We start from the raw sequence: 16,002 nt of genomic DNA on the forward strand, positions 1-16,002 counted from the left end.
AAGATAGTGTATTTTTGAGCTGCTCTAAAAGCCGGGAAAGGTTTTTGCTGTAGTGCTTCTTCCCATAGAGAGTTTCTGCAACTTTCTCCCTTTTGGTTCTAGTTTTGGCCTTGGAATTACCTGGAATAAGCCTAACTTCTCTTCTTCATTATAGTCCTTTATCAGTTTAACCACAGCTATCTTGTCTGCCTTAATTATCTTTCCTTTCCAACCAAGATATATTTATTTCTTCCATTGTTCCTCATATGATAGGGTGTCTAGACCTAGTCCATTCTAAAGGGGCCCAGAATCAAGCATAATGCTTCAGAGGAAATTTATCTGGTGCTATGCTCAATTCTAATCTGTAATTTTATTATTGGCTCCTATTGAACTGAAGAAGTCAACTAAAATCCCCTAGCAGTAGTTCAGATATGGGGTTGTCCAGAATGGGCTGGGTCTGAGTTGTTATTAAACCAGATCTCTGCCATTCTCTACTAATGCAGTTGATTGACAAGATTTTTTGAAGTTTGGATTCTCTCTATTAACTCTCCCAAATTTTATCACTCATAGACAATAACTGAACTTCTTATCATCTCTACTCCTGTTATCATTCTTGACACTTCTCTCAGTTCCCAGACCTGTCCAACTCCAGAGAAACTGTTTTCTTCTCTTTATTCACCACACTTAGATGTGGTCATAAATAGAAACTGTATCACCTTATATATTTGGATTTCAAACATCTGGCTCTGACCAGCACTTCCTTTTTCACTCACTTGCTCAAGTGTCACCAGTGCTAAAATTTTTTTTTGTCTTATCATGCCCTTCAATCTATTGACCCCTACCACTTCACTCCATCCACCCTTTCCTGTGTCCAATCTTCATTTCCTTCCTTGTCCTAATTAAATTTCAAGGTCCATCATTATCACTTCCTTGTAATACTTTAAACTCCCTCATCTCTGTCTTCCTCCATTGCACTCAATGTGTTAAACCCAACTATTCACCTTCCTTATGACTGTGCCTTGCAGTTGAACATTGCTGGAGATGATCACTCCACCTGATTAAAAAAAAAAATAAACACAAGCTAAGTTTTGTATATAAACACTGAATTCAACTCTGTAATTCTGGCAGCTAAAGGAGAAAAAGGAAATGTGATAGGCATATCCTCATTCATTCATCTATCCATACAATGTATATTTATTGAGTTTCTATTATGCGCCAGGTACTATGCCTTAGAGTTTACAGATTACCATTTAAAATTCTCATTGTCTGATAAAAGGAAGCCTAATAGTTCATCTCAAAATTTCCTGGCACTGAATTCAAGGAAGAATTTTATTGCATGATTTTTTATTTGACAGTCATTAGGAAATATAATAAACAGTTATTTTCTACTGTTGTTTTGCATAAAATAGATTACTTTAAATAGATGTTTCTTATATCACTCCCCTGTAAAAACAGAGAGCTCCGTGTTAAATCGTTTTTCCGTAAAGGTAGTTCTTTAGGTGATACGGCCCTTAGATATTCCTTTTTTTCATGATCTAACTCATAACAGGTATAGAGCTTAGAGAAAAAGCCTACATAGTAAACTTGTTCATTCAGCTCTTTCTGTCAGACATCAGCTGTCTCAAATGAGCCTTTGTCAAGAGCTGGGTTGTAATCGATTCTTGCTTGAAAGCTTTGATGAGTGACTGAAGTGCTAATACTCTGTGCTGTTGGTCATTTATCTTTTAAAGACTTTTCTCCTATGTATAACATTTCTACTAATGCTCTCCCACATTTCTTTTATCCATTAGAATAATAGTTCTTTTCAAATACATAAGGAAATTGTGTATAAATGTCAGGGTTTCAAGAGAAAGCAACCAACTCTGAAATATTTTTGTATAATAATGCTGAACAATTTGTATATAATAATAAAATCACAAAGTCTCCAAATTTTGCAGGAGGAAAACAATCAGAGAACATAGCATGAAAATATATGTATATATCTTCAGTCTGTACCTTAGAGTAGGGAGTAATCTTATGGTGATTCTGTAGAAGTTATACAGCAATATAATACATTTGTTCAGTGATAAGAGTCTGAGATTTGCTGTTAAAACTTATTTTAGGAAACATTTTGCCATATCCATAATTTGGGGGGAAGGGGAGAGAAAGGAAAAGCCAATTTTGACTCTGAAGCATATAAAAGGAAGGAAGAAGAGGTATTGATTAATCCACAGACCAATTCCAAAAGTAGGTATCATTACCTTCACTTTATATGTGAAAAAACTAAGGCTCAGAAAGATTAAGTCATCCAAAGAAACAACTAGTAAGTGACAAAATCAGGTTTATTTGACTCCAAAGTCTTTGTTCTTCCCACAATATTATGCTGCTTGCAGTATTCCTACTTTCTCTAATATGTTAATATTTGGATACTTTACGCCTCTTCTAAGTCACATTTTCAGTCAGTGGGTGGTGACAAGATGAAATTATGTAAAAACTGCAGTGTGCTAAAAGTCAGGAGGGAAGCTTAGAGTATGAACTTGTGGACAATACCTGCTATTTTGAAATGGGACCAAGTGACCTATCAAGGTAGAAGAAGCATAGTGAAAGAGGCCTGGGAGACCATGATAATTCACACCAACTGTCCCAGTTAAACTGATTTCAGCAAAGTAGTTGGAAGAGGAAAAGGAAGGTTGTATGGTCAACATTGTCATGGTGGAGATAAAGGTTACTAAAGCATGAACTGGCCCATTCATGTAACAAATACATACTGTTTGGCAGTAGGTGCTAGGAATGCAGAGGTGAATAAGAGATAATTCTCCTAATAGCAGTCCAGGAGCACTATCTTGGAACAGAAAGTTCTCCCTGATTTCTAAACTCCCATTCTGTTCTCTGATTTTTTCCAGCACTTAATCTGAACTACTAAATCTAGCCCCCAGTTATATATCAGATTATGTTTCCGGTTTGAGGCTATAACCCTAAATATTCTTAGTGTCTTAAGGACACAAACCATATCTTACCTTGTTGTATATTTCATAGGCCCTCATAAATACCGATCAATTGGTAAAAGGCAGAACACAGAAGAAATATTATCTGGCATTTAACATAAATTTGCTCTCTTGTATAGGCCCTGGAAAATGAATCTTCTCTTTACATTGCTAGAGAAAGAATTTCTGCATTTGATAAGACATTGGGTTCAATGTTCTCTGTTATCTCTCCCAACTTAAAATAAAATGGGGTACTTACATGTTTATGTTCTTACTCTTGGTGAGAAGGCAGCCAATTATCTATCTATTTATGATTATTGTCCCTCCAAAAAAATTAGTATAAATCAGTCCCTATAGATTAGTTACAGCCCTGTCATTAAACTGTCAGTGCCTCAAAGCCTTTCCACTTGAGTGATTTATAGATGACAACAAGGAGATATTTGTGTTTTCTTTTTAACTCTGACTACTAGTCTATTAAGACAATTTAGCAGTTTACTGTTACTGGGTAGTCTTAAACCACAGACAGGTGAGAGATGCTTTTCAGATTAAATCTTCCCAAAGTCTCATCCTGTGTTTTCTTAAATTTGCCTTTAGTTTGGCTGTGTTCTCTAACATGCATACAATATTTGCATTTGCACTGAGAGTCATTATACTATCCTTTTAGAAAACAATTTGGCAATATGTACCACTAATCATTAAATGATTCTATACCTTTTTACCCTATAATTCCACTTCACAGACAGGCTTTTTTCCCTAAGGAAATACTTTAAGAATTTATCTAAGTATTATTTATAATGATAAAAAAAAAACTAGAAAGAAAAGTCTAGCTGTAGGTGAATAGCTATGAATATAACAGCGTATACATCTACACAATGGAATATTATTCAGCCATTTAACATGCTGGTTCATTACTATCGTATAGAAGGCTAAAAAGCTGTATCCAACTAAACACTGATTACCACAAAAAGGAAAAGATATATTTGAGCAAAAGACTGATAAGAAATAGACAAATGTGATTAACATTGTGTTAAAAGTTTGAGATTGCATGCAATTTTTCTTTATTTTTATAAGAGAGTTACTATCTTACTTTCAAATTGTTTATTTATTGATTGGGCAATACATTCACTTTAATCAAAACTCAAAAGTTGTAGAAAGGTATGTAATGAAAAGTCTCCTACTTATCCTTGTTTCTACGTTACCTTTTCTAGAGGTAATGTTTTAAGTTTCTTATTTGTCCGTCCAGAGATTATTTTATATGTAAACAAACAAATATATAATTATTTTTCCCCAGTTTTACACAAATGGTAAACACTATTTAACACCCTGCTTTTCCCACTAACATTATATCTTAAAAGATAGTTCATATCAGTTCATAAAGAACCCTTTCTATCTTATGGCTACATAGTATTCCTTTGAATTCTATAAGGTACTATAATTTATTTAACTGATCCTAGTGGTTGACATTTGGGTTATGCCCAATATTCTGCTATTACAAGCTTACAGTAAATAACTAGACACTGTCAAATTGCCCACAAAGGAGTTGGTACCAATTTCACTCCTACTAACAGTGTACAGTAGTGCCTGTTTCCCTGTAACCTTGCCAATGCAAGTTGTTACATAATTTTTTTGTCTTTACTAATTTGACAGATGAAAAATGGTTTCTTAGTGTACCTTTAATTAGAAGTTACTCATTATGAGCTATTTTGAGTACTTTTTCACATGTTTATGAGCCATTACTGTTTCCATTTCTTGAAGCCGTCTTTATATATTATTTGTGGATCTTTTCCTAATTGTTTGTTAAGAGTTCTTTATATATTAGGGAAATTAGCCCTTTTTCTGTGGTTTGAAATTCAGAATTTTTTCCCCTGTTCATCATTTATCTTTTGGCCTAGTTATGGTGTTTGTTACCATGTGAAAATGGTCGAAATTATCAATTTTGTCTTTTATGCTTTACTCTGCTTCAGCTATACTCACCTTCTTGTCACCTTTCAAATATGCTAGATACTCTCCAACTTTAAGGTCTTTGTGTTTGCTGTTCTCTCTGCCTGGAATTCTCTTCCTAGAGATATGTGTTCCACTTCCTCCTTCACCTCTTTTGAATCCTTGATCAAATATCAACTTCTCAGTGAGACCTGACTTCTCTATTTAATATTGCAAACCGCGCCCCCCCACCTTGTTTTTCCTCCATCACCTGGAGCTCACAGACTGTAATTTTGTCTCACATCGAATTGCAGCTCACCTATACAAATGAAGCAAGTGAGAATTATCATCTTCAATGCGGTCATCACCTCAGGAGACTAGACACTTGGTCCAGTGAATATGCCATTGCCCAAAACATTTAGGGGACAACTTCTTTAAAAGCTACCTTCAGAGAGAGCTTAAAGCCTTTCAAGGAAAGCAGTCCTGCGTCCTAAAAGCAGTATTTCTCAAAATGTGTTCCATTAACCACTTATATCAGAATCACCTTGGATGGGGTTGGGAGCTTATTAAAAAGGCAGTTTCCTAGGCCTTACCCCACATCTGTTGAATCAGAATCTCTAGGGGATGGCGCTGAGGAACTTGCCTTTTGAATAAACTCCATAGGTGATTCCTAGGCCATTTAAGCTTGCAACTCACTGCCTTTATAGTCAGTGTCTTCCAGCTTGTTTACCTAACTCATTTTGAACCAAAGACTTAGGACTATTTCACATAACCAAAGCCACCCTTAAAGGACAAAGGCACATATGCCAGTGGTGCTGAAGATCATCTCAGGGAATGAGCTGAACAATGGATAGGCATGCAGACTTGTGGAAATGATGCTGTGGAAGGAGACAAAAGTCTTTGGCTGGTTTTGGTATGCTTGACAATGCTAGCACCTTGATAAGTCTTACTTCACACGTTAAAGGACCTTGGCTTTAACTTCCCTATTAAAAGGAAAAGCAGAAGAAAGGAGAATTGTGTGTTGGCTAGATAGGTATGATCTCTAAGGTCCTTTCTCTATTTTGTGTTCTGGTTATTCTACGGTTGTACATAAATGTTTTTTAACAAACCCTGAACACATGAATGAATATGTATAAGTAATGAGGCTTATTACTATAGCAAAAACTGCAAGTTTGGTTTGCTTTAAAGAGAAGAGCCTCCTTAAATCAAAGTGACTTCAAAAGAAGTAGTATAAAAAACAAACAACAACCACCAAAAAACACTTGGCAACCCATATTGGAAAAGTCCTATAGTACTGTTGAATGTGAATTTCTTCTGCTCAATGACCTTTCGTTTTGGAGAAATGGTTCACACATTATCCGAAAGACATTTAATGTGTTTAATGATTCAAGGGTAAGCAGCCAGGAATTGTGATACTGATTCTTGGTTTTAAATTAGTTAACATTACTAAACATAAATTGCAGCATTTATAATTGTACTTACTTATTTCCCAAATATCAATACCTGCCCTTTCGTTCTCTGAATGAGAATAAAACCAATGACTGTATTTGTCTAGTCAACAATTCTTTCATGCTATGTCTTACTATGCAAAAAAATCTTTCAGTGTTGGCCCAGAGGTATGTTACCATTTTAATCCTGGAAATAATTATGATAAAAATGTTAAATATCATTATGCATTTAATAATGATTAAATAGCTACCAATATTAAGGGCCTACCATATTCTAAGCACAATTCTGGGTACTTTCTGTAACTTACAAGAATATAAGTATTTTAAAGATGTGTTATTTCCAGTTTATATATGAGGCTCCTTTAAACTTATGGAAGTCACATTGAAATGCATAATCAGGAAGCCTCACACAGAGGCTTAGCAGTTTTGTAGCCTCCATTTTTTATCCAACATGCCTCTTTACATTACCTGTATACAGTAGGTAGGCAGTGTTTGTGGAATTTCATCACCGTCCCCCTAAATTGCTGTGTTTCTTTTAGTATGTATTTTATGTTGAAGTACAGTTTAGTAAAAGTCAATGACTTATGTAATTATGAGTTTGATTGAAAGAACTAAACTATATCCTGTTTTGAATTAAAATGTGATTACTTTTTCGTATATCTGATTTATCAGTAATCCTGGTTTCCATTAGCAAGATAGAAATGATCTCTGCTTCAGAGACCAAAAATTTTACTAATGATTAATATACGCTAGCCATCAGATGTTCTGTTTATTTTTCTCCCCAAACTTTAGATTAAAACCACTTTATCTTATCTTTCCAATTTTAGCCTTCTAATAGCAAGAATTGGTGAATATAAGCTACTAATTATGTTTTTTTCTTTTCTTTTCTTTTGGGCACGCCGCACGGCATGCAGAATCTTAGTTCCCCTACCAGGGATTGAACCCACACCCCCTTCACTGGAAACACAGCGTCCTAACCATTGTACCTCCAGGGAGTTCCCTGTATTTTGTTTCTTTACCAAGGCCGCTCCCTCTCCCCAGCACCTCCACCACGACCTACCCACCCACCCCTCCAGGGACCAGTGAGTTGCAGGAATGCAATTGCTGTGGAAATCATTTCTCCCTTCATGACACCTGACTCTGATGAACACCATATGCAGTTAGATTGACAAGTTTGATGCTGCCACTAGATGCACTGGCACACTTTTATATCTTCAAAAGGAAGAAATACCACAAATATGAGAACCACATTTGTTCTCTTAAAACAACTTGTTTTTCCCATGTTTGATTTTGCTCTAATGTTTTGAACTGGATTTTTGCTGCTGGTAGTGTGCTGCGAATGGTAACTTTGTGTTGTGAATGATCTTGAGAGGAAGAAGCAGAACCTCCCAGCCATGAGAAAGATTTGATATTTGTGTTGTGAAGTTCCTGTAAATTATAAGGGAAGGAACTGACAAGTAGGAATTTTTTAATTTGGGGCTGTCCATTGGCCCTACAGGCTGTCGATGATTGCAATTTGAAAATCTCAAAGTAAACATGATCATAGGAGATTAATCAGATTAATTAAACTTTTAACAAAGTCTCTCTTCGACTAGAACAGATTGTTAGTTAAGGCCACTAGAAAACATCAACCGGCTGTGTGATCCCTTTATATTTCTCAACTGCTTCTAAAATATTAGAATGATTTGCTTATACCTGGTAGAAAAGTGATCACTGTGTTGTTTATAGAAATTGAATGGCTTAATGGTTAATGTGATGTTGAAAGCTGTACCTCCCTTGAATATGTTTCGTGTAGTTTTGAAATTTATGTTATATGTTAATTTAAACTAAATAAGATTCCTACATTTTCATAATTATTTTCTCTTCTAGCTCATTTTCACAGAAAGTGGATTTGGGATGTACACAGTTGCCAGACAAAATTGTCTTGAAATCAAATTCTTAAAACCACTAAGCCAACCTGCCTGCTTGCCTCCCTTCTTTTCTTCCTTCCTTCCTGACTTCTTTCCTTCCTTCCTTTTTTGGGGGTCTCCTGTTTGGCTAGTATTTAATATCACTTGTGAGGCTAGTGCTGTGATGGCCATCTACTGTGTGATATCCACTTAATCCATTGATGTGAAAGCAACAAGGACTTATTTTCTCCCTTTTGTAGGAAATGGCATTCCAACTGTTTTTTAACATCTTTAATTTTAGAGGTTGCCAATGATCAGATCAGGGTCAAGACTGACTTCAAATATTTTAGTAAGAAGCAGAAAGAAAAATGAGATCCTAACTTTCTAGTCTCCTGATCTACACGTCTCCATTGATGAATTAAAGCTATATGGGTGTGAAACTTGGTATGGAGACTTAGGCTGCTTGAGCACCTTTTATCCCATAATAGCTGTGGAATGTGAAGATCTGAATTTTCATGGGGGCACTGATATTTCATGGCCAACGATTGGTTTTTTAAAGGCCTTGTCATTTCAGATTGCCATGGGGTCCGGTTATTGCTGCTCTAAATGTGTATATGAACCTGCCTCCCAATGAACTTACTGCAGTGGTGCTAACTTGTCTTGACACTCTTGCCAACAGTTCTAGTGGCCCTGTGTGTAGTCACCGCACAGGTTTTGTGGAGGATTCAGCCTAAACTTCTGGGATGAATTTCTATGGACAAGAAATATACTGGCTTTAAAAATTAAGAGGTTTGATTCTGTTTTGAATATGGATATCAAATGAATCTGAGCACATGACATTTTAATGCCATTTGTCTTTTCAAATAGATTTACCTTCTAATGCATGTGATGACAAGACTTTGCTCATCAGCTAGAACATACATTTCAGAGGAGTTGTTACCTAAAATATTATCATAAGGCATAAGAAAACACACGATTTAAGTTGCCTTTCATGAACATAATTAAGAATTAATAAGCCAGTACCAGTGGCTAGTCCCCAGAATTTCCACTGTTTTGCCTTTTGTGACCTGTGTTATTAAAAGTCAATTATTTTTACAGACTTTATTAAATTGGATCTTATTAAAGCATTCTATATTTGCATTTGGTCTTTCATAATTCATTATTATTATGACATTTACTTTTTACCATCAGATCTGAAAACATATCATAAGCTACCCTTTTCTCTTGAAAGAAATGCTAATTTCAAACAGTCCTCTAATAGAAGAGAAAAGCTTTATCAGTTTTTTCATTTATTCCAGATCGTGTTAAGAATACTAATGCTAGACTTCAGTATGCTAATATCTCTGAGCTTTTTTTGGTCAAAAGCTTAGAATTATTATTTTTATCCCATACCAAGTATGAAACTAGAAGACCTCCTACTACTGGAGAAAACACAATTCTAAAGTACAATTCTTGATTCTAAGGACTTGTGAAAATGTTGCTAAATCTTGTTTAGACTAGGATGATGCCGGTTAATTTAACTTTTACCACCCGGTATTTGTCCTCTTTAAGAAATTCTTTCCTCTTAAAATTCATTTTGTTTTTCTCATAGTTTAGGGTAATATAGGGTGTGTGGCCTGCTTTTCTGTAGGATAATCATTTCTATACCATTTATGATATAGTTGAAAACTTAATATAGTAAAATTTTACATATTGATATCACTGTCTAATTTTAGTATAACTAATAAAACACTTAATGATTTTTTTCTTAGCGTAGTGATAAATTTATTAAACTCTGAAATGAAACTAACTTTGGATTTTGTCTCATTTTAGATTTCTGACAATGTGCAATAGACACTTCGGCAGCGTTGTTGCACAAACCATTCGGACTCAAAAAACAGATCAGTTTCCACTTTTTCTGATTATTATGGGAAAGCGATCATCTAATGAAGTGTTAAATGTGATACAAGGTAAAGTACATGTCACAAGGGGAGTAGAGTGTCTCCTTATGTATGTAATAACCTTATAATATTTACCATCAAAGCTGAAAGTAATTCTCTATATTGGTGAATATCTTTGCATTTTAAAATATAGAACACCCGGAAGAAGAATATCATCAAAAAGTATAGGTGCTATGAAATATGAAATATGCTGCATGAAAATCCAACAGAAACATCTTAATAAAACTGCACAGCCCTTGGGACATAGGATAATCATGTTAAATATTCAGAATTGCTAAATTTTCTAAACTAGAAATTAAGCCATAATGAGTCATCAAATATGATATTTCATTCATACACACACACACACACACACACACACACATATATATTTCTTGCTGTAATGGTGGTTGGTTGAAGGAAATCCTTATCTTTAGTTATCTGGAAAAACCAGTGACTGGATATTGTGAATTGAATAGTTCACAGTGGCAGTCGTTTCTCCTCATTTGTGTGAATCCATGACTAGAATGCAACCCTGAGGTATGAAGCTATAGGATGCCTGTCAATTTAATCACAGTGCACACATTCTTTACCAAAAAATGAGTGATATTTTTAATGTTACTAATGTATCCTAAGGATTAGTATAAAAAATTCCTTTATACATGGCAAAGCTTAAATTGAAAACAGTATCTTTTTGTGCCACAGGGAAAAGGATGTTTCAAATGCTCCAAGCTAAAGCTTGTGTCTGAGATACTTAATTTCTGCCCCTATTTAAGTCACAAGTTCTGTAGCAGATAATGTAATGGAGGAAGGGGTATAAATTCAAGTGCCTTTAAAACTCAAATAAAACAAAACCTCTGGTATTTTATGTTTTCTCTATAGCTAGAGCATTCACTTTCACAAACAATGTTAAAGAAGACCTGCTGTGGGAACAAAATGCGTAGAGTAAATAGATAATGAAGATAATATTTCATTCCTGTTTTCGTATTAATTAAGATAATATTTCATTCCTGTTTGTTGTAATATTTCCAGCAATATTACAGTTGGTAGTGGTTCTCAAAGCATGGTCTATGGACCCTAGAGGTCCCCTAGAGGTTCCTTTCAGGGAATCTGCGAGGTCTATTTTTGATAGACTCTTTTTTTGCTTTTTTTTTTTAGTGCGTTGACATTTGTACTAAGTGGCACAAAATCAGTGCTGTGTAAAACTGCTGGCATCTTAGCACAAATCAAGTCCATGACACAGAACTATACTGGTAGTCATATTTTTCACCTCCATGTATGTGCATTTTTTTAAATTATTATTTTATTAATTTTTAACCGTCTTTATAGTTTGTGTGAAGCAATGGGCAGACATTTCTCAGGATGAACAAAGTGAGTCTGTTACTTCAAGAAAAAGAACTGACAACGTTTGTTGCCAATGACAAAATTTGAGTTTTTAAGCAAAAAGTTATATCCTCCGTTTAAGATTGACAGCTTAAATACTTTTCTGGTGACGTCAATGGTGATGGTAATAAATGTGATTTTTTTTGATATCATAAAATTAGATGTGTCAACATTCAGAAGAAATGCATGACTCCGTGAACCAATATTTTCCAGATGACCAATGCATATTGTTATAAACTCATGCATGAGTAAAAGATCCATTCAAAGGGCAAAATAGACCAGTGGATTTTAGTATAACAAAGTACAATAAGTTCATTGATAATGGTTTCAAATTCCTCACATACCTAACCTTGAAAAAAATTCCGCTTGTCAGTTTGGGTGTATTAAAGAAAAATATCTACAATTATCTATTAAAATACTCCTCCTTTTTCCAACTATGTATCTGTGTGAGGCCATAATTGCTTCATAAATTTCAACCAAGACAACACATTATAGCTGGTTCAATGTAGATATAGATATGAGAATCCAGTTGCATTCTATTAAACCAGACATTAAAGAAATCTGCAAAAATGTTTAAAAAAATTACATTCTTCTCACTAAACTTTTTCTTTTGGAACATATAGTCATTTTTCATAAATGTGATATTTATATTAACAGATTATGGGTTTATTATTGTTACTTTTAAATGAATTGATAAATATGTTTGAGACATTTCAGTTTTAATTTCTAACACAGTAAATGTTGGTAACCATAACCCACATAAAAATTCTTCAGGGATCTCAGTAGTTTTTAAGAATATAAAGAGGTTCTGTTGCAATACGCTATAAAAAATAAATTTTCCCTGAACTGCATTAACTGGAACCTTTCTCCATCTTGGATCATTAAGGGCTCGGGTATAAAATACCTTCAAGTACAGTTTGGCAATAAGCCCATAGAGTTAGGGCTGAAGCATAGTTGATAAGCGGTGGCTTTAAGCCTGAAAATTAATGACCAGTGTGTAGTCACCTGTAAAATTATGGTATTTCCCCATTGATGATTCTAGTACCCTCCACAAAGTATGCCCCATACTCATTGTTAGTCACTACAGTTTACAAATAAGAAATGGAAACCCAAAGATTTGCCTGGTAACAAAATCTACATTGAAGATTCTCTTATTAAACTTTTTGCCATTTGTTATATCTGTTAATAATAACTATCAGTGATTGTGTGTGTGCCATGTACCAGGCACTTTACATTATCTCTGATCCTTCTAAGAACCCTACAGAGTTCTGTAGGGTTAGCAGATTAACCTGTTAATTAATTATTTATTCTGTAGGATAACCCTACAGAGGTAGTGTTATCTTCATTTTGCAGATGAGGAAATTGATCGTTAGAGAGCTAAGGTCACTCCCTCTTCTCTTATTCATTTGTTTACTAAGTGAATATTTATTAAGCCCTTGTCCTGTGCTAGGCAATTTCTAGGTACCAGATCATGTAGTTATAAGTAGCAGAACTAGGGTTAGAACTCTGACTACAAAACCAGTTCTGCTTTCTTGGTAACATGATATCACACCAAGATAATCCTTGTTCTCTAGCTCATTTATTGAGAGAGTAGTGCTGATGTGACCAAATTAGATTATTTCTTTGGCTAAGGACCACAGCTGCTCCCTAACCGCATGTTGCCAGTGGTCATAAGGGAAACTGGGAAAGGACCATTGAAAGAATATGTTAGTCAAACCCTACTCTGGAAGAATACAAGCAAGGATGCTTACTATTTGTTGTCTCATTGGTGGCCATTCCATTAACGGGAGAAGAAGACACCTTCTCAGGCCCTGGAGAAGACAGGCTCTTTTGCCTGTAGGTTTGAAAGAAGAGAAAAATTGCTATATCTTTATGTATCTTCATGAGTTTCCTTCTCTCTTGTAGATGCATCCAAAGCAAATAACAGAACTTAATGCATGCAAGAAATGGCATATATGTGCTATATGTTTGTTACAGACTTGGACAGGGAATAAAATAGCATTCAAGAAATCAAACATTGGGGCTTCCCTGGTGGCGCAGTGGTTGCGCGTCTGCCTGCCGATGCAGGGGAACTGGGTTCGCGCCCCGGTCTGGGAGGATCCCGCATGCCGCGGAGCGGCTGGGCCCGTGAGCCATGGCCAATGAGCCTGCGCGTCCGGAGCCTGTGCTCCGCAACGGGAGAGGCCACAGCAGAGGGAGGCCCGCATACCAAAAAAAAAAAAAAAAAAAAAAAAATCAAACATTACAACACCTTCTCCATAAAGATTATAGAATAGTCATTTGAAAGCAGCTGAAAGGGAAAAATATCAATTGGGAAAAAAAAATTTTTTTTTTTCAGAAATTGAAGTACTGCTTGTTTTCACCAAAGAATTTTTAGTGATAGGAGATAATTTTAAGTAAACAGTATGCTAAGATGGCAAAGGAGACAGGCTTCTGAGTCAGACTCATATGGTTTCAAATCCTGGCCCTATAACTTGACCAACTTGATGTTGGTTAGTCAGGTTACTTGAGCTCTCTAAGCCTCATTTTTCTTCTCTTTACAATCAAAATCATAATAACACCTTCATAGAATTGTTGTACAGATTAAATGAGATTTTATATCTATAAACCTAATCACTTAATGTAATTTGTTTGGCTTATAAACAAATGGTAGTTGTTGCTAGCGTTATTAAGTAGATATGTTTTCCTAACTTGAAAGATACTTTGATCCCTAAGACTTGGATATTCTTCTTATAGTGCTGAAAGTGCTTCTTATTAAGTAAAAGACTGTTCCCTCAAATCTAAGTATTCTGAAATTTCAATTGCCAGTATACTGTTTTGTTCTCTTTCTGAAAATATGAAACTTTTCAGTGAAAACATGAAAGTTTTTATTAGCATGCCAGTCTGTAATTTTTTTAGACTGTAGTTATTCCTTACTGATTAATTCTAGAATGACTTTCCATTGTATAATTATCTTAATGTGAAGTTTGGCTTTCTCCATGTGTTGCTAGGTAACACAACAGTGGATGAGTTAATGATGAGACTCATGGCTGCAATGGAGATCTTCACGGCCCAACAACAGGAAGATATAAAAGATGAGGTAAGGTGAAAGTTAAGTAGACCTTTAATAGGATTTTGTTGAGATAATTTGTCAAATAGTGATGCTTGCCTATGTCATGATAGATAAATAAGGCATTGATGAAGATGTGTTTCCACATGAACGAAGGATTTTTATGCCACTGAATTTACCTTTCAGTCCATTCTTTTCATGACCCAAGACCCAACAATTTGTTTAACTTTATGGACATTTATACTTTGCTAGATTTGATGGCAGGAGATCAATTTACAGGAAACGAATTCTGAAGCATGTTTACAGAAGAAACTACAGTTCAGGAAATCCTATCTATTATATGGGTTTTTCACTCACTTTTAAGGTCCTCTTACTCTTTTTAAATATTGAGATTGATTAGCAATAAACACATTTTACAGTTGAACATATTTTTGAAGCACTGTGAGAATTAGTAAAAAGATCACCAGAATTCTGAATTTAGCAGTCTCCCGAACATATTTAGATGGTATAGATGAGATGAGCATGGAACCTCAAATAGAATAATAATAACAGCAATATTCATAATGACAATAGTAGTCAACACTTACTGAATATCTGTAATGTACTAGGCACTATGCAAAACACTTTACATTTATCATCTCTTGTGATCCTCAAAACAATCCCTTGAGGTTGCATATGAGTCAGAGTTCTGGCTGGAAACAGATGACACTTTAAAACTGGGTTATTTGAGAAGAGTTTAATAAGGGAACTATTTATAAAGATATGGGCAGAGTTTATGGGAGTCAACAATGGATAGTACACTCTAGGGCTAAAGGAAGCCATTACTACCCTTAGGCCTAAAGGCCTAGGAGAGGGTGGTATATGAAGAGGATTGCTTCTTTTAGAGAGAATAGCCAACTCTTGGTGACCTGGTAAGGAAGAAACTAAGGAATAGCTTCCCTTTCCTTTTATACTCTGATCTCCTGCTAGTACCTCCTATTGACCTAACCCAACTAGAAACTGAAAGGCAGGCAAGAGAACCTCCCTGGGCAAAAAGCTAGGTAGAGCATGGATACTGAGGGGCAAATGGAACATAATCCAACACAGATTGGTATTGTCATCTCTACTTTTCAGATGAGAAAACTGAGGATCAAAAAGTTTAAGTTAATTTACCCAAGGGTCACACAGCTAGTAGGATCTATAATAATCTCAAGTAATTATTAGTGCTTTATCAGTCAAGAAATTTCTGGATTTGGAAAACAGTCTCAAGATAAAATATGAAACAAATCTTATCATTTGTTAATTTGAGATGCTAAGTTCGTATATCCATCAAATTATTCTTTTTAATTTTCTCTTTGTTTTTAATTTTTAAAGAAAGATTTACATAGAACAAATAAAGGAGAGTTTGATTTCTGAGCAATGATGAAAAGTTTCCACGTATAATGAGTGTTTTCAATACAATACTCTTTAGCT

At 35.1% G+C, this 16,002-nt stretch overlaps 1 protein-coding gene across 1 annotated transcript in view; it reads left to right on the forward strand.

Moving 5' to 3' along the window:
- Window positions 1–16,002, forward strand: part of FAF1 (Fas associated factor 1) — a 534,086-nt gene that overhangs the window by 408,156 nt on the left and 109,928 nt on the right. The window contains exons 14-15 of the mRNA XM_024119653.3: window positions 10,012–10,148; window positions 14,492–14,580. Of these exons, the coding sequence (XP_023975421.1) occupies window positions 10,012–10,148; window positions 14,492–14,580 (226 nt within the window). The remainder of the gene's footprint in view (window positions 1–10,011; window positions 10,149–14,491; window positions 14,581–16,002) is intronic.

Source organism: Physeter macrocephalus, chromosome 4 (genome assembly GCF_002837175.3).
Source record: "Physeter macrocephalus isolate SW-GA chromosome 4, ASM283717v5, whole genome shotgun sequence".
NCBI lineage: Eukaryota > Metazoa > Chordata > Mammalia > Artiodactyla > Physeteridae > Physeter > Physeter macrocephalus.